We start from the raw sequence: 18,817 nt of genomic DNA, 5'->3' as shown, positions 1-18,817 counted from the left end.
CCTCTGAGGTGGTGTGACTTGAGGAAGTGCACAAACCTCCCGAGTCTCCCTTACTCAGTTTCGAGCCGGGTTTTACCATTAGTCTATCACGCAGAATATGCTGTGTGAGCTCATGGTTCAGTTTCCTTCTCCCTCACCCCGTCAGCATTGCTCCTAAGGACCCTTAGGGAGGCAGCATGAGGAAATAGATCTTAAGAACCGATGGCTGAGAACACACACCTTATGCCCTGCCCCAGGAAGGGTCCCTTGGTGCTGACATACCTGTTCTCACGACAGGAGACATCCTGTGCTTGCCAGAGTCCACAGTGGCACCGCTGGAAGGGGTGCTGGAACAGGACTTGTCATCACCCTTCTTCTTCTTGTCCTTCTTATACCCAGAAAAGACTGACTTCCACAAGGACTTGGGTTTGGCGGCTGCTTCCTCCAGGAGGTTTGGGCTGGGCTTCTCTGGGGGCCGGCCCTCACCTTTGGACTTCTTCTCTTTCTTGTTTCTGCGGGGGGAGAAGAGTGACGATCTCTTCTTGCTCTTCCCACTGGAGCCCTCGGATGAGGTGACTGAACCATCTGGGCCCCCTGAGTCCGACGGAGGGGAGAGGACCTCCTCACTAGTGGCTTCATGCTTCAGGGTGGGCTCCCTGGGGCCTTTGAGAACTGGGCGTTTAGGGGACTCGAGGCCAAGTTCTTTACCCTTGGAGGGAACTGAGGAGGCTTTGCGGGAGGTGCCTCCTGGGGGCCTGGAGGTCCCAGCCGCCATCTCCATCTCCTTCATCCTACTCAGCTGCTTGGCCATAGCGTCTCTCAACGCCTGGCTCTTCACAGACTTCTCCCTGGCTCGCATGCGCTCCTCAGCCAGCTCCTTGGCTTCTGGAGAGACTAAGGGCAGGACCCTCTTCTGTGGCTGGACCCCACTCTCCAGAGTAGGCAACCTACCATTCTCCTTGGTTAGGGGTGGATGGAGGGACCTCTCGGTGCGGGACCAGCAAGAGGGGGGTGTGAAGAACTTCTCCTGCAGACTCGAGTCCTCTGTCTTGTCATCATAGGTGTCCTCCACGTCATCAGCAAAGGGGATCTCATCCACACTCTCCACAAACGACTTCCGCACCTCCTCTCGAGGGGGCTGGGCAGGCTCTCGGGGGGCCCTCATAAAGGATGCAGGTGGTGGGGGTGGGATTACTGAGGCCTTGGGCTCGGTCTCCTTATGCTCATAAATCTGATATGGCTTCCTTCGAAGAGTTGCGGGCTCCTCATCCTGGGGTGGGGGTGGGGGTGGGCTTGAAGGAGGAGTGAGCATGGTGGAGTCAGAGGTGTTGAAGCTCTGGCTGCCCAAGGTCTTCATATTGGAGGAGCTCCCATGAAGGCCCAACCCAGAGCTGCTCGACAGGTCTCTCCTCTCCTCATGGGAGCTTTTCAGCTCTCTGTCAGATGGGGACTTGGGGGTTGGCAGCGAGGGCTGGTCGCCATCTGACTTCGGCAGGCCCAGCCTCTTAGGAATAGGTGGAGGTTTTAGAAGCTGGAGCCCCTCACCCTGAGGAGACTTCTCAACTGAATAGGATTTTAGGGACACTGGTTTAAAGGCCGGGGAGGGGAAGCTGGACTCGGACACCTTGCTCCGATCCACGGGTGTGAGTCCGAGGCTACGGCGGATCTCGGCACTCTTCATCCAGAACTCTGCCACCAGGTCATTCCGCTTCAGGGCTTCATCCACAGCAAGAGGGCTGCCCAGTCTGTCCTTGGTGTCCCCTTGGGTCTTCAAGGGGAGGGGAGCCAGGGGGATGGGTGTTTTGGCTGGAATGGGCTGGAAGCATATGGGGGACTTGGTGGGGGACGGGACAGTGGCCTCAGAGGAAGGCTGGGGTTGGGAGCAAATGGGGAGCTGGGTAGTGGTGGGGGTAGAGGTGGCCAGCGGTGACAGGTGCTGTGAACTAACTGGGGAGGTAGGTGTCCTGGCTTCTGGCAGAGCCACTGGCTGTGATCGGATAGGAGAGTGCACAGCTCTCTCATCACTGGGCACTTCTTCTTTGGGCTTCTCTTTGGGGAGCAAAGGCTCAGGGAAAAGGCTCTCCTTGGGCAATTTCACCTTGGTAGCAACAGAGGCAAGTGGGATTCGGGCCCCCTACAGAAAAGGAAAACAGAAGCTGCTTAGAAGGTAGTTTGATGGTCAGCAGAGACCCCTTGGGGAGCTCGCTCAAAGGGCCTGTGTTTGTGAAATAAATTCCTCTCTGCCTGTTGAGCTGTTAGCCAAATGGCTCCAGGAGAACCTTTCTCCCCCTTCTGTTCTATTTGTTCAATTTTTAAAACCACTCTACTTTGTTGAACAGACTCAGCTTTCAGGGTTTGGTTCACCTCAAACACATTCTATATTCTTTGTGCACTAAAATGGACACTGGCCAAAGCACACTAATGGATCCAGCTCTCACTCCTGACCATCGACCCCAAGAGCTCAAGATCTCTGATGTATGAAAATAGGGACCAACACTTTAAGATTTAAAATAGATATGTTCAAATTTAAATTTTTTAATTTTCTAATTTGAGAGAGAGAGCGGGGGGGGGGGAGGGTCAGAGGAAGAGAGAGAGAATCTTAAGCAGGCTCTATGCTCAGTGCACAGCCCAATGCAGGGCTTGGTCTCATGAACCCTAGGTTTACAATCTGTGCTGAAACTGAGTCAGATATTCAACCAACTGAGCCACCCAGGAGCCCCCAAATGGCAATTTTTTATACTCTACACATCATCCTTCCCAGGAAGCTCAAAGATCCAGACATTTCTGCACGAATCCTTATATCATCCCACCCGCGAGTCCTAGTAAACCTCCCGCAGTTTCACAGATGAAATCACCAAATTCATCTTGCTTCTTGGAATCTCAAAGACCAAATCAAGCTAACCCAGGTCTTGAGTTTGGCCTCCCTCCCCGATGTGTCCTCCAGATAGCATTTCCCAAAACATGTTCCACAGGACATACTGCTATGATCTATTTACGTAGCATTCTCCAATGCGTGGCTCACATGCCACTGGTAATCTGGGTGAATACATATATATTTTTAAAGTTTATTTATTTATTTTGAGAGAGAGAGCAAGAACAGTGGTGGGGGAGGGGGAAGAGACAGAGAGAGAGAGAGAGAGAGAGAGAAAGAGAGAGAGGGAGAATCCCAAGCAGGCTCCATGCTGTCAGCACAGAGCCCAATGTAGGCTGGATCTCACGAACCATGAGATCATGACTTGAGCCAAAGTCAAGAGTCAGATGCTTAATTGACTGAGCCACCCAGGCACCCCTGGATAAGTATTTTAAATTTTAAGTCATACATTCATTTTAACATAACGCTAAGAAACAAATGTATCTATCATATCAAACCAATGATTCCACAACAATTATTGCTTTAATTTACAAATAAAGTTACTTTTAAAATGGCATGGTACATGGACACAACAGACTGACACGGTGGGAAGACTCAGGTTTGGGATTGGTACAGTGCAGGGTTAGGGAGCTGCTGCCCAGACTGCCTTGTCCTCATGGTGAGGACTAAGCTGGAACCCCAAGGCCACTCCTGTTGTCAGCAGCCCCACTTAGTACAAGATGCAAAAAAATGGGCTGACACCAAGGGCCTAAGATGAGGGAGTTAATATGTCCACTCAGGATCCTATCAGTTTTGTCCCCCACAGTGAGCGCCGAGTCCTTACCTCTGCCTCAGGGCTGTGGCCTGGGGAGAGCAGACCAGCCTGCTCCTCAGGGGATCGGGGAGGGCTGGGGACTTGGGCGGGACCTGGACAGAACAGACACAGGATTTATAAGAGGAAACAACACCCTGCCCTTCCTGCTGAGGGCTCCTCTCCCAGCCAGCTCTGCAGGGGGGTCACTGTTGGTCAACAGAAAGAAAGTCCTTTCCCAGAGTGTCCTTAGATGCCACCTCTGCTCACTTCAGAAGTATGGGCTTTTTTTCACTTGTGTGATCTGTGTCCAAAGCTTAGAGATGTACCTTCTACCCTTTCATAGCTCCAGAGCACACACAGAAAGGGGCTGTTGGCCAAAGCCATGCACAGGATCTGTGCAGAGGGAAGGGGGAAAGACAACAACAGGCAGAGCTGTCTGCCATTTGGAGGTTGGTATGCAGTGCACCAGCTCTGCTCCGGCTCTGCTCTGATGACCTGTGTCTTCGGTGCTGCCCCTGTCCTTGCAGGCTCTCCACAGGAATTCTGGAAGCAGTTTCTGCTGAGACAACAGGCTTACCTCTCTCTTGGTGCCCTGGTGTGGTGGCAGGTTGCTCTTCCTCATTTTCCGATACCCTCAGCTCCAGCTCCGCCTCCACTGCTGCCTGGTGCTGCATGCGAAGCTCTGTTTCGGCATCTGATGGGATATCATCAGACCAGTGCTGATCTGGCAAAGGGAAGGGACAGAGCAGCACTTGAGTGAGGCCCTGCTTCTTTACCAGTCTCCAGCTGGCCCCAGAAAGTAGCTGAATCAGTTCATCAACTACAGCACCACTGCTTGATGTCTGGACCTGGTTCTGTGTCCCAGCTAGGCCCTGCCTACTGGTCCCTACTGAGCTTCTGAGACTCAGAGCCTTTATTCTCTGCAACATAGCGCTCTCATCAAAGCCTACAGTGCTCCATTTCCTTTTCAAATACACAAGACGGTACCTGATAGATCACAACAGAAAGAAACATAGTGGGTGTGCCTATGAAGGGCAGGCCTTACTTCACGGACTCACCACTGGTCTGTTTCCCCCAACACCACGGCGAGGTCTATGCTCCCTTACAGTCTTGCCTGGACTCGTCATTTCTCCCAGGCTAGTCCCTGCCACCCTTTCCCCAACCAACCAGCCTATAATTCTTAAAATACCATCTCTTTTGTAGCTACCTTTCAGAGGCCCACTGAATAAAGGCCCTTTTATAAAGCACCCAATCTGCTCAGTTTCTCAACCACAACTTAATGAATGCAGGCTATGCTGCACGGTGGCTGACAGGGGGAATGACACACATTCAAGTTAGCAGCAGACCAAGGAACACAACCAGGAGACCTAATGGCCACCTCTTTAGAGTGCCTTGCTTTTGCTTTAATGTATATTATCTTTCCCAAGTTCCAATCGCACAGTGGGGAAGAGAGTGATCAGCACAGTGGAGAGGGGAGGCTCTGGGGTCCCCCGTACCATCATCCAGCTCAGCACCAGTGTCCCCTGTGTCCCCATTCTCCGCTGCCTCCCCTTCTATCTCTGCCGGCTCCGAGTCCACATCTTCCTCCAGGTCATTCTCATCAAATGGGACTGTAAAGCAGAAACGTTCAAAGGAAGGAAGAAAAGGACAGGCAGACAGACAGAGACTGCCTGTGCAGGTGGAAGCTGGTGGTGGTCTTCCCAGGGCTGCAGTGTGAAGACCATGAGGAGAGGCGGGGAGATGGACTGTGAAGTGTCTGGATTTGGACCCCAAGGTGGAAGTTGGTCAGCCTTGGAGGAGCTACACACAGTGTGGGTGCTGGTGAGGGCCTGGGGCCCTTCCTGAACACCCGGGACCAGCACTGCTCGACGCCAGCAGGGCCCAGTGGAAAAGGAAGGGCAGCTTCCTCTGGTCACCTCCTCTTCCCCCGAGACTGCTGTTAAGTGCCTCGGTGTGAGGAGGGCAGAGGGGAAACGCTGCCTCTGCAGGCCCAGCAGCAATGATGACTCTTCTGCCAGCACGCCCTGGACCGCTTCACAGGCCACGTGCCATTTACTCCTCACAGTAATCACTCAGAGGGCCTGTGGCAAAGCCGAGGCCAGAGAGTTACGGGATTTACTCATGGTCATATTGCTCCATCTAGCAGCTGCAGTACTGTGTGTAGGCGAAGTCACTGATGGATGAGGGACCAACAGGATGGACCCCTGAGGGCACCCACCTCCCCTTTCAACGGGTAGAGGTGATATCTTTGCTTGGGATAATTTAGAGAAATGTTTTTTTTTAAGGCTTGAAGGAGAGGATGAGGGGATATGTAAAGTTCACTGTCTAGATGCAACACCAGCCCTTCAGTGCTGCAGGACAAGGCAAAGCACTCATCGACTTCTCTTTCCTCAGGAGGAAACAGCCCCTAAACGCGCACACACACACACACACACACACACACTCAGACCTGTTCCCAACCTCTGCACACTTAGAACTCACAATAGTTTGGAGTAAGACAAAGCAATTAGGAAAGCAAGGTGTGCTACTTTATAGGATGCTGTGAGGCCCCAGTGTTACCCGAGACCGACAGGACCCATCTTTCAGGTGTCCTGAGGGTTTCTTCTAGGCTCCTAAGCACAGCCACTCTCACATCACTCCTAAAGGTTCCATCCACTTCAGGAAAAGGGGTTACGCTTAGGTTCGTATATACAAGGGCCAGAGGATCAAAGCCCAAGGATGGGCAGGCAGCAGAGGCACTCACTGGCTGTGGCACAGCTCAGATTTTTTAAAAGGCTGTACCACAGTGAGAGGCCGTGTAATGGCTGGGCCCTCTCAAGTCAGTGCTCTCGTCACCGTCCAGTCTCATGAATCTGCATCGCTGGCACCTTAAGGATGTGCAGAGTGAGTGTGGCAGAAATGTCGAGCATGGATACCAAAGTCTGAATATGACAAAAATCCAGGAAAATCAAGTGACTACCTTTGGAGGCCGGGTGGGGAAGATAGGGAAGGGGCACTCTGAAGATGCTGGGGATGTGTGCTTTCTTGACCTAGTCACAGGAGTTTTTGTTAAAAAAAAATAATTACTGGGGTGCCTGGGTGGCTCATTTGGTTAAGCGTCTGACTCCTGGTTTTGGCTCAGGTCATGAACTCAGTTTGTGGGATTGAGCCCTGTGTTGGGCTCTATGCTGGCAGTGTGGACCCTGCTTGGCATTCTCTCTCCCTCTCTTTCTGCCCTCCCCTGCTTGCATGTACACGTGGTCTCTCTCTCTCTCTCTCTTAAAGTAAATGAACATTAAAAGATAATTCCTTAAGCTGTATAATTAGCTTCCCACCCTTTTGTATACTCAGTTTATAAAAATAAGGTGATGATTTGCATCTAATTTTGGAGAACCATACAACATAGGTTTAGAATGGACTATGGGGAAAGATGAAAGAATTCCAGAATAAGTTCTAGGCTGGCAAATAGTTAATGTCACAGTCCTTCTTTTGAGATACCAGAGCAGCCCATGGAGCTGGTAATGCCAAGATGCTTTCCTGTGATGGTGGCATTTGTTGGGGAAAATATTAGGGGTAAAACTACTCAATTATTTCCAAACATTTAAAACCTTTGCACGATAACTTTGCTGTTGTAGTTCATCAAACACCAGGAAGTGAGATTTCTTAGGAACAAACAAAAGTCTCTGTGCCTTCTCTAACCTGAGCTTCCTATCTGGATAACAAATTCATGGTTTCATGACACCATTTCTGAAGAGGCTGGACAGTTACCTCTCTTCCCCCAGAATCTTTCTCCTCTGGGAGTCACGTCAACCCGGTGGAAACAGAACCTGGGCTCATCCCATCTGGGCCCACTGTGCCCAACACATATGCTCAAACAGATGTATGAGTGGCTAAGCATCAAGATGGCAATCTGTACTTCTGTTGGACAGTGCGCTGGACGCGGGCACAAAGGAGACCACACTGTTCAAGTCACACTGCCCCAGGTCAGCCTGGCCCCAGCCCTGGTCCCTTGGCCCTCATGTGGTTCTCTGACTTGGAGTTGCTGCTAAGAAATGTCTGTTGTAGAGTCAGAAGGGTAACAAGTCTACAGTCCTTGGGAGTACCTTGAAAGGAACAATTGTCACATACATTAAAAAACAAACAAGTGAGAAATATCAATGCAGCAGCAGCAGAGGCTGGAGAAACGCAGCTTGAGGGATGGAATTGGGAGATTAAATCCAGGTTAAGATGGAGTGCAGAGTGCTAGAAGCTGCCACGCACTATGGAAGCTGGGAATCACAGACATACTTAGCTTTTGGTTTATTTCAGCTGCCAGCTGGGAAGTCTTGACACCTCAGCCTTGTCCAACCATCCTGGGAGACGTGCTAACATGAGGAGAGATGGCCAGCAGCTTCTGTTCACAGAGCTAAGGTCTGGCCTCAGGCTCAGCTCTCCCTATGGTTCTGTGAAGATACCTCCTGACTTGTGTGCCTGTGTCCTTTTCTCCTGCTGCGTGTCAGGTCAATGGAACGGGCTGGTAAGAGGCTGGTGGTAAAGATTCATGAGCTCCAATCCTATGCATCCCAGAAGCAACCACAAGGACCATAGTTTTCAATCAGGGGGTAATGCTTCCCTTCTTTAAGTGGTACTGATATTGTGTAGGGCAGTTTTGGTTGTTGCCTTGATGGCCAGGGTGGGAGTAGAGGCTGTATGGCTGATGACATTTTGAGGGCAGAGGCCAAGAAAGTTAAATGTCCTCAATAGAGGGGCGTCTGGGTGGCTCAGTCGATTAAACGTTCGACTTTGGTTCAGGTCATCTCACGGTTTGTAAGTTTGAGCCCCGTGTCGGGCACTGTGCTGATAGCTCAGACCCTGGAGCCTGCTTTGGATTCTGTTTTCCTCTCTCTCTTCCCCTCCTCTGCTTGCACTCTGTCTCTGTCTCTGTCTCTCTCTCTCTCAGAGATAAATAAACATTAAAAAAAAAATTTTTTTTTAATGTCCTACAATGCAAAGAACTGCCTGCCCCTTGTCAAGAACTGCCATCACCCATGCTGAGGAATACCTGTCCAGAAAAGTTTAGGAAGGACAACCAAGGTTTCTCAGCTATCTCTTGGCCTAAGTACTTACAGAAACCCCGTACATCAGTACAAAGACCCAGCGGATGCTACATCGAGTTATACCCAGCCTGTCCCTCTACTGTTAGCAGAACAATCCTATGTTCTCCACTCTTCACTGAGGAGTCTTCCACAAGTCCCCTAGTACTGAATGTCTCCTTCTCTGTACTTTGGTGGGTTTGTGGGCTATTCACCGATTCTTCTACTTTCACACTCAATTGCTACACAATTTAATCTCTACAGACTTTAGAAATCACTGCTAAAGATGTTCCTTTAGCTTTGGCCTTTACTCAACCTTTATTAGTAAAAAACAAGTTTATGTCCTGTCTATGCTATTGCTCTCCTCCGGATCTTCCCTGAAAGGCGTGGGGTGCGTGTCTGGTCCATGCAAGAATGGGCCGCCTGAGTGAGGCATGCATGTGCCCCCCCGCCCCGACTGTGGCATGCACTAGCAGCAGAACCAGAATTCTAGTGTTAAGGTACCAGCAGAGCTGCCGAGAGAGAGTGGTTATGGTGAGTGGGGAGAGAACAAACATCACCAGACTACCTCCGGAGACTGTCTCCAGCCAGGCCTGCACTGCTGCGCGGCGAATGGAGGGAAGGTCAGGCACTGAATTTAAAACAGACGATAGATACAAAGTTACACAGGAATGCGGGTTCCCAGTGAGGAGAGTCGAGGTCATCCTAAAGCCCCAAACAGAAGGGAACCTGACAGATGTTCTAAGCCAGAGGCTTGTCCGGCAGCGATGAGGGGTCAGAGTCCCGCCGTAAGCCTGTATGACGGACGCTCGGGATGAGAAAAGAAGAGAGAAAACAGGGAGGGTCAACAGTGGCTCGAGGCTGCAGAGCTGCCCCATGCTGTAGGCCAGCCAGACGTCCCGGGTCAGTAGGGCCAGTCTCCTCACTCCCGTTGAATGGTTATACTGCTGCAAAAGTAGTTAACAGAAGGTGGTCTTGCCTAGAGGTGAAGATTTGGGGCCAGGGAGGATCAAATGTCCTCGTTAAGGGCTAAGTTTCCTGAAGGCAGAGTCCTGCAGGGTGTGTGGCCCCAACAGGCCTGAATGGAAACGTGAAAACGAGTGAGAGACAGAGGTTCATGACAGCAAGGATCCATATTTGGACGATAGGTCTGCTGAGGTCAAAGGTGTGGAGAGTGACACGGCAGCCGCTGCATCCCTCAGCTGTCTCCATTTTTTCCTTTTATTGCTTGTAATCATCTTCACCCTCCTGTGGAGCACAGGCCAGCTCACCTAAAACCTAGAGCTGAATATTACGCTAGCTATTTTTAAAGGCCTCCTTGACATAAATCTCTTAAAACTTCATTTCAGTTCAAAATATACTGCCCCACCCAGTCCTGCCAATGTACATTCACACTCAGACACACCACAGGAGGAAGGCATCAGAACATTTTACCAAGTGGACAGAGTAACCCTGTCTAGCAAAATGGGGAAAGAAAGCAAATTCTTGGTTTTCCCAAGGTCAAGTTCATTTTACTATTTTGCGTCCATGGAGAAAGATCCCATAACCTCTTAACCCATAGAGAACTTTACATATCCTCAAATAAAAGTTAAGGGCAGTGGTCATGATTAACAATACCAGGACAACAAAATGGTTTGTTGGCTTTTACATTTTGATTAAACTGATGGCTTTGGCCCTACCAGAAGGGTCCTCTGTAGCAATGAGAGGGGAAGCAGGGACAGAGCTGCTCTGAGGGGCATATCGGGCCCTTGGATCTTGAAACAGTTACCTCTAGAAGTGGAGGACTCAGAGGTTGGTACCATTCGCTCCTCCTCCTCTTTCTCTCGAATATGTGTCCAGTGCACATCAGCCTGGATCTCCAAGGGGTCGGCTGGATTTATGATCTGCTGTAGCCTCTGGCTCCCGACTAGTGTACCAGAGTCAGAGGTGGAGGAGATGAGGAAGGGAGAGATGGTGGAGGAAGGAAGCAGAAGATAAACAGTGAAGGGAAGGAGGGGATGAAACATCACAGGAAACAGAAAGAAAAGTTACTGTATTTGCCAGGATCACTTTGAATCAGAAAGAGGCAAAAATTGAGAATATACACGCGTGCGCACACAGACATGATTTCTACTCATTCAGCTTGATTTTGTTGTTTCAAGCTTCACTTACACTGTTAATTTCAACGAAGTGAACTATATATCCCGACTCTAAACAGAAAGAATTCTCCTTTCTGATGCTCTTTTCATCTCATCTGCATTTGAGGGACCCAAATGCCAAGTCAGAAAAAAGAGCAGGTCACAACTGGCCTCTGGAGGGCCATCCCCTCTGGGTCACGAGTACTCTGCTGTTAGCCAGCACAGCGTGAGATCCCGAAGGATGCAACACTCTTGCCCCTTCTGAGGATACACAGCATGGTGCTTACCGTCACCTGCCATGTTGACAGCTTCTCCTTTGAGATTTAAGCCAAGTGACAAGTGAGAGATGGGATGGGACAGTGTCATTCTGTCATGAACCACCTAACTCACGCAGGACAGAAATGTACTTTGTTGGTACTTCAGTGTTTATCTTTTGCAGCTAGAGAGAGAGAAAAAAAATCCCCCTTCCATAATAGGTCTCATGCTGCATGCAGGTCTGCGGCAGGGACACAGCTATGGGGAGAAAATGGAGACAGGGGAGGCAGTGGCTAGGAGAGGAAGCAGAGCTCTATCTTGTAAATTCCCAAGACTTTGGGAGTTCGTGGGCAGGAATAAAACAATACCTCTCTGCTTTTTCTGAGGTCAAAGCCTTTTTCTTACAACTCCATTTGGTGCACCACTGCTCCCCTCTGGACACAAGACCTGCCTTTTCAGCTAAATGAGAAATCACCAGTAGCCCCTTCAGATTATTCCTGCTGTCAGAGCCCAAAGAATATACATGCAGCCTCTGCCCTGTAAGCTCCCTATAACCAGTGCTTGGACCATGCCATACAGTTGGGTTAAAATAAAGGGATAGCCAGCAACTTGGGGGAGAGGACATTTTGGGAGGGAAGATGGCTTTTCAGTAGCAAGAGCAGGTGCCACCTGATCTGAAGGAGTCTGGGATTCCTGATGGGAGCCCACTCTCAACTAACTGGACAGTTTGGCTTTGGCTTCATCACTATCACACAACCTCTTAATTTTTAAGCAATGGGGAATGTGATATGGACAGAAAGTACTAGTAAGATTACCAAATGTGGATGTGGGCACCATCCTGTGTTAAATGTGGGGTGGTAGCCCCGCATGCACTCTCTTGTCATAACTACTGGTCTCTACGGATTCATTTTTCTAAGGTCAGTTGGCTTTTATGGTGTTGGATGGGGCTGAATCACGGCAAAGTCACCCAATAGCTTGAATGTCACATGACTAAGGAAGGGAAGTCAAAGACAAAAATGCAGACCCTTTCTTTATCTTCTAAGCCACAAAGAGAAGAGAGTGAGTCTTCTCCCTGGATAATGTTCTGCTTCCTGTTAATAAATGTAGCCTTGGGGACTTATCAGCCAGCATGTCCTCCTTTCTCAGAGAAATGTTACAAGACACAATGGAGGAAGGTTCTGGGTACCTGTGCTGATGAAAACACCTGTGCTGGCTCCCCCACTTTTGATAGCTGTGACTGTGACATGATTTTTCAGCATTACAAGAGGCCGAGTCTTCGCTAGATGAGGGGACTTGCAGCAAAGCATACAAGGGGCCTACATGGGGCCATCATCATTAAGACTGCTTCTAGAGTCTTCTTCTCAGACTTCCCCTTGACTCTGCTTGTCTTATATGTTATTTGCTACATGACCATTCCCAAAGGCTGGGCCCAGGGACAGGTGCCCAGCTAGGCATGTGCCAAAGCCTGTCCGCGCAGCTTTATAAAGCACAGATCTTTTAATGTGGGACCTGCTCTTGAAGGCAAATTCTGGATGGCTGCTAGGGAGCCAGGGTAGAAGGTGGGCAAGGGGCAGAGTGGGTACCTTTACATGTACCCGTATCTTCTTCTTTTGACAGATGCTGGAGCCACTGGCTTTGCAGGAGTTCTCTGTCCCAGGGGCAATACTCCCCTTCTACAGCAGGGGGAGCCAGACACCCACAAACACAGCATCAAGAATCCCACGTGGGGATAAAGAGAAAAGAGAATGGAAGGGAGGAAAGAGAATAGAGAAGAGTTATCTTCAGGTGCAAGGCAATAACATCCTGTCACTGTCTACACAGCCATGGAAGTCCACTGACCAAAAGATACACACACACCAAGGGCTAGGAACAAAGGCCCAGAGCTTGGCTGAATTTATCGGTATGTGTTTCTGCAGTTAAATCCCATTCCCTGCAGGTTTGGTCTTGACACTAGTTCCAGATCCAGGAAATTAAGTCTGCATGAGGGAAAGCAGGGATAAAGTCTCCTGAAAAGGGCATAGGCTTTGACCCTAAGCTGTGTGTGGGGCTACAAGCCACTGAATGTGTGAATCGCCAGATGGAGATAATGACAAAAACAAAGTACCTTTCCCCTGGATAAGCTGTGAGCACAATCACCACCTCTGATTACTAGGGACCCAGAGGCAGCCCTGGGCCAACCACAGCTCTGCACACACAGCAGTTATGGAGAAAAGAACCCAAGGTGCCAGCTTTCTGGCCTGGCCTCCTGCTCACACAGACCTTACTTCTCATCACGGGGAGGAGGAAGGGCCAGGGCACCAAGTGCTGCCTCTGTGGGCCCCACCCCAGCCTCTGTCTTTGGAGGGAAGAGCGCAGGAGAACTAGGTCTAGAGAAGCCCCTTAGTGGTCTGAGGAAGAGCCCTGCCTCTGAGCGTTCACACTGGCCCTGGGCACCTTGGGGGCAGGGAGAGGCTGTGCTTCCTTCTTGTCTGCCCTGCCTCGGCAGTGTCTTGGGCTACACAGCTCTCAGGACCAGCTCAGTAATGTAATTGGGAAGAGCTCTGCATCTGGTCAGCACGCGGTCCTTCCTGTGCCAGACTGCGGAATAGGACTGGGCAGCCAAGCACATCGAATTCCAGGAGGAGCAGCAGAGCAATCTAGTGCCAACTCTACGAGGCCCGGGGCTGTCCAGAATCTAATGTGCTCCTCTGACAACGGCTGGGAGGGATTGGTGCTTTAAAGGCCCATGTCCTTCTCTTCCATTCCATGTCCCCTGGAGAGAGAGCACGGCCGTGAATTAACATGGCACCATCGTCAGGGGGATTCAGGTCTCTACCTGCCCTAGTTTCTTCCTCCCCACCCTCCAGACCTCTGTGCAGACAGGGCAGGGAAAGAATGACCCTCTCTCTTACAGAGACAAAAAAGGATGCCCACCAAATTCTTCATCATCACTCAAGGACACACACAGCCAGAGATGGGGGCAGAACTGAAACATTTCAAGTCCAAGGCAAGAGAACATTTCAGAGCCAACCAGAGTGACTTAATACTGGAACTGATGCTCCGTCTCAGGACACTGGTCCAAACATGTTACTACCTGTCATCGACTGAACCCTGTCTGGTAGGCACCTGGCCCCTCCTCAGTGACAGCAGCTCTGAGCAGAGTGAGATTCAGTGCTCTGCAGCCTCCAAAGCCCAGACTCTGAGTCAGGGAATCCTCTAGGAAGCTAAATTCCCTTTCTTTATTAAAATAAATTTCTTTAACAGAAACTAAAGGAAAAAAAAAAAAACAACAGAAAATGAGGAGAGGAGAATGAGTGACCTAATTTGGTTGGAGTACTTATGCTGTTGACCCTTTGCCTTCCACTTCCAATATCTACTCAGAATGTGCACAAGGGACATTACTTCCACTGCCAATGGCCTCCCCTGCCCCCCAAATCTAAGGCTAGAGAGAGGCAGGAGGGATCGCCCCTGGTGCCGTAGACGGCACATCGGTGTGACTCCAGCCACAGAAGCCTTACTCAGGCATGGAACAGAGTCAGAGTTAAAAGAAGAGATTTTTTTCTGACCTTCACTAGACTCTTCCTCTTCCTCCTCATATTCTTCCTCTTCCTCCTCCTCCTCCTCCTCATACTCTTCCTCTTCCTCCTCTTCATTCCCAGGCTCGTAGCTCTTTGAGGCCTCCAGCTCCTCTTCACTCTTTCCTTTCAGAAGGGCATGGATCCTCACAGCCTCCTTCCAAGGAACACCGCCCAGGTCGGAGGTGGGCAGAGGCTCCTCTTCCTCCTCCTCCTCTTCCTCCATCTCGGACTCAGAACTGCTGTGGGGAAACAACCATACAACCAAAGTGAGGGAATGACAAAAACTGAGAAGGAGATGCTCAAAAGCCATAACCAGAGGCAAAATGTCCCAGCAAAGCAACTGCTGGGCAGGAAAGGAGAGAGGACATGCACAGAGGGGTGTGGTGTGCTTTTCTGCCCAGGTAAGACCCACAAAGGGAAGGAAAGAGAGTGAGTAGACAGCCAGAGGAAATACACATGTACAAGTAAGCCCTACATAAACCCACATGAGCAAACAGCTCAGCCTGGGCGGGGGCAGAGGGGGGGCTCTATTCAATGAACTGCAACTCCACCGAGTCCAGTTTCAGAGGCCCTCAGAGACAGTAGGAGGCACAGACTCATTTTCATATGAACTCAAGACCCTGGGAATCAAGAAAGGAGAGAAAGTCTCCTTTCATCGTGATCTGTCTGGTTTGAGGAACTCAACTCTACTTGACTCAGGTGGGTTGGCAGGCTCTCCTGGGAAACATGGTGAGAAAGAAAAGCTGCCTCCAAGAGGCCTGAATCTTAGCCACAGACGGGCCGGCAATCAAGGAGTGTGTGCTGGAGGGAAGGCAGCACATTCAATTCCACAGTGTTCTTTAATCCCCACAACGTGCCCTGCCCAGAACAGGATACTATGGGGAATACACAGTTAACACGGCAGCAAAGGCGCTGTTCACCACAAGGTTATAGTACAGGGACTATGGGGAGAGGGTGAAAACAAATATCCCGATCACTGGGGTCATCACCCTGGACAACCAGCCACATTTTCTACCACCATTTCCTTTATGGCACATGGCCTAGCTCAGCTTGAAACAGGAAGCAGCACTACATGCGAGAAGACCTTTGCCGTGACCTGTGCAAGCCAAAACCGTGGATCTCCACCCTCGAGGCCACCACCTGGGAGCATTTCTATCCGCCTTTCCTGCCTGCAGAGTTAAGCAGTCGATAGGTGGTACACAAATAAAAGTGCCCTACAATATAGCTGTAAGGCAGGAAAAAAACCCCAAACATCATTATACAAATGAAGTTTCTCAGACCTGTTTCATGGTCTGATAATTCCCAAAAAGTCTTTTTTAGGAGAGGCTTTGCCCTCAGTGAGAAATGTGTCATTGACTGGGCTAGAGGAAATTTGGCTTTTCCAATCAAGCATGGTCCAGCCTCTGGCATGAGAGAGCCTCAAACCCGAGAAGCATCAGGCATGGGATGGATGTCCAGTCCCATCTTCCTGTGATGGTGGGGGGGGGGGGGGTGCTCTCTCCCCACCCAGAGTGGGGCTGTGAATGTGGAGAGGGAATCAGTGAATACAGTGTGATAAGGTCAATGACACCTCACTACCAGTGCTATTATTAGTACCTGTGCAGTATAGAATTTACCTAACTCAAAGAGAGGTCTGGCCTTTGTCTTGGCTTCTGGGATGTAAACTCTAAGCCCTTGGAAGGTCTTGCCTGATGGGAATGTGTTTATTTCCGTAGGATCCTTAGGTCATGGTAAGTAGTCTAATAATGTGATTTAGGGTGAGGGCTGGCCACATCAGAAAGACCAACAATTTAGGGTGGGGGCATTGAGTCATGAAGTATTAGCTGGCCTGGAGACTGAGATCAATCACAACATGTTGCTAATCAGTTAATCTGTCAATTGATACCTAGGTAATGGAGCCCCAATAAAACCTCTGAACACCAAGGCTTGGGTGAGTAATACTGTATGGGTTTTGTCACACGTTAATACCAAGAAAGTAACACTGTCCTGACTCCGTAGGGAGAGGACAATGGAAGCTCCACATCCGTATGTTCTTGGCACTTCCTTACTTGGCTGATTTCAGTAAGTATCCTTCCCTGTAATTAACCACAACCATGAGTATACACATTTTAGTGAGTTCTGTGTGTCTAACAAATTATTGAACTTGAGGGTGGTTTTGGAACTCTCAGCCTTTAGTTGGGTCAGTCTGAGGGCAGCCCTGGGGGCTGTATGCCCGCCTACTTCTCAGGTGGCTGATTCTCAGTGTTACACTGGCTCTGCTGCTTACCAGCTGCATGACCATGAGCTGATTATTTATGCTGAGCCTCAGTCTCCACATCAGTAAGGAGGCAATGTTCACATCTACCTTGTAGAAATGTTGTGAAGATTAGGGATTTTACTGATTTTTATAATGTTTGTGTTATACTCTGGGACTCTCGCTATTCACTTCTTTGTTTACCCATTTACATATTCATTCATTCATTCATTCAATGAACATTCTTGAGTACTTACTAAATCTCAACCAATGGATACAAAAATAAAAAGAGGCAGCTCCTTACTGTAAGCAGCTCATTTTGGTGAATACTACTTGATTCATTTATTCATCCATTCATCCATCCATCCACCCACCCACTAAAATTTACTGAGCGTCTTTTACTTACAATGCACTTCCTCCACATTGCAGAGAATACAAAGATCCTTATTCTCAAGGGAGATAAGATGCGAACACGGCATGATAAAATAAGGTAGGAAATAACTGTAGTGGAATGAAAGGTTGAGAGGAGGCAGTTTAAGGTGAGTAAACATAAGAATTTGGACCATGGAAAACTTGGCATCTGGATTTTGACTGTTTTTCAGTATTTATTTAGGTATTATTTTCATTTGTTTACTATCTTATTATTTAGCAACAATGTGTATCACTTAACATCTTTCAAACATGAAATAAGGATAAGAATGCCTCCTATGCTCATCTTAAATCTTATGTAAATTTATTCAAACTTCAGGTGGGCAGAAGGCAGGCCAGCTTGTCCTTCCTTCCCAGCCAGGCATACAAGGTAACTCCAGCAGTCGGCAGGCACAGTGGGACTACACTGCCACTGTTTGGGAGAGGTGCCTTCAGCACGGCCCATTCCTTGTACTGTGCCACGTCATGAGGGCAGTGGCACAGGACTGTGCATAATGTGAGCAATTAATACTCTATGATGAGGGCAATGGGACTCACAGCTATGAGTGTGATACTGGCTAGTTTTATGACAGCTCAAAGACCACGGGAGAATAGCAAGTGAGGCATGGAGCATAAAAGATAGGGTGGAAAGGTCAACCCTTGCCTTTCTTCATAAGCTATTAGCTCTCAGTCTCTTTCTGAAAGGCCTTGATACGTTGTTTCTGGAAATCTGAGACAGGCAAACCAGTCTCCCTCCCTCTGTGAAGGAGAGGGGTGGACAAGCATTGCCAACTATTCCTTTCCAAGCCATCACATCCATGGGAGCTTGGAGCAGTCCCCTGAATCTCACCAGGCTCCTTATGTCGTGCAAGATTCACAGCGTAAACTCAGTACTTCAAGACTCATTTTTACATTTTGTGGCTGTTCCCAGTGCCTGAATTTCTGGGTCTGGCCTTTGAAGAGGCTGGGGGAAGGGTACAGAGAAGGAATCTGTAGTGAGGCAGACCCCCTCACCCCTACTTGGACATCAGCCTAGAAACATCTTAAGTGGGAAGATCACTATGCCAGAACAAAAGACAACATAGGGAACAATTTCTCTATCCTTTTGGGAAGAGAGCGTGACCTCTCAGTTTATAGCCTCCTAGGAGATGAAGGCCACAAAAAAATATAGTCATCAAGATCAGCATTTGTAACAATCTATTGTTTGATGTAGGTCCACCTCCCCTGGACTGCACTCTCTCTGAGAGCAGGAACAGGTCTGCTTGGCTCACTGAAGTGGTGCTTGTAGTGCCTAGCACAGCCAAGAAAGGCAAGGAAGGATGCACAACCAGAGAAAGCCAGGGTAGGTTGCTACCTAAATTTACAGGTGTCAGATGATACCTCTGATGCCCCTTGGTGAAGTCCATCAGTAGGAGCAGAGCCTTTGAGTTACAATGACACCTTGCAAAAATCCTCCCTGCTGCAATTTATATCTGATCAATGATCTCAAAGCACTTTACCTGAACTCCCTATCAGATGCCATCTTCTCACTGAGGCTATGGTGGGACCTGAT

General features: G+C 49.3%; 1 protein-coding gene across 24 annotated transcripts in view; it reads right to left on the bottom strand.

The window, feature by feature from the left end:
* Positions 1–18,817, bottom strand: part of MICAL3 (microtubule associated monooxygenase, calponin and LIM domain containing 3) — a 224,448-nt gene that overhangs the window by 28,369 nt on the left and 177,262 nt on the right. For 13 of the 24 annotated variants that reach the window (XM_053225540.1, XM_053225539.1, XM_053225538.1 and 10 more), the window contains 8 exons: positions 14,613–14,863; positions 12,651–12,740; positions 10,464–10,601; positions 9,264–9,326; positions 5,141–5,254; positions 4,222–4,368; positions 3,675–3,757; positions 262–2,113 (listed from right to left, as the gene is read on the bottom strand). In XM_053225540.1, coding sequence (XP_053081515.1) covers positions 262–2,113; positions 3,675–3,757; positions 4,222–4,368; positions 5,141–5,254; positions 9,264–9,326; positions 10,464–10,601; positions 12,651–12,740; positions 14,613–14,863 — 2,738 coding nt within the window. The other 11 variants (XR_003425320.2, XR_003425321.2, XM_053225545.1 and 8 more) reach the window with 9 other exon arrangements.

Source organism: Acinonyx jubatus, chromosome B4, assembly GCF_027475565.1.
Source record: "Acinonyx jubatus isolate Ajub_Pintada_27869175 chromosome B4, VMU_Ajub_asm_v1.0, whole genome shotgun sequence".
Classification (NCBI taxonomy): Eukaryota; Metazoa; Chordata; class Mammalia; order Carnivora; family Felidae; genus Acinonyx; species Acinonyx jubatus.
Note: the sequence above shows the minus strand (reverse complement) of the source record. Positions and strands in the feature narration are given on the sequence as shown.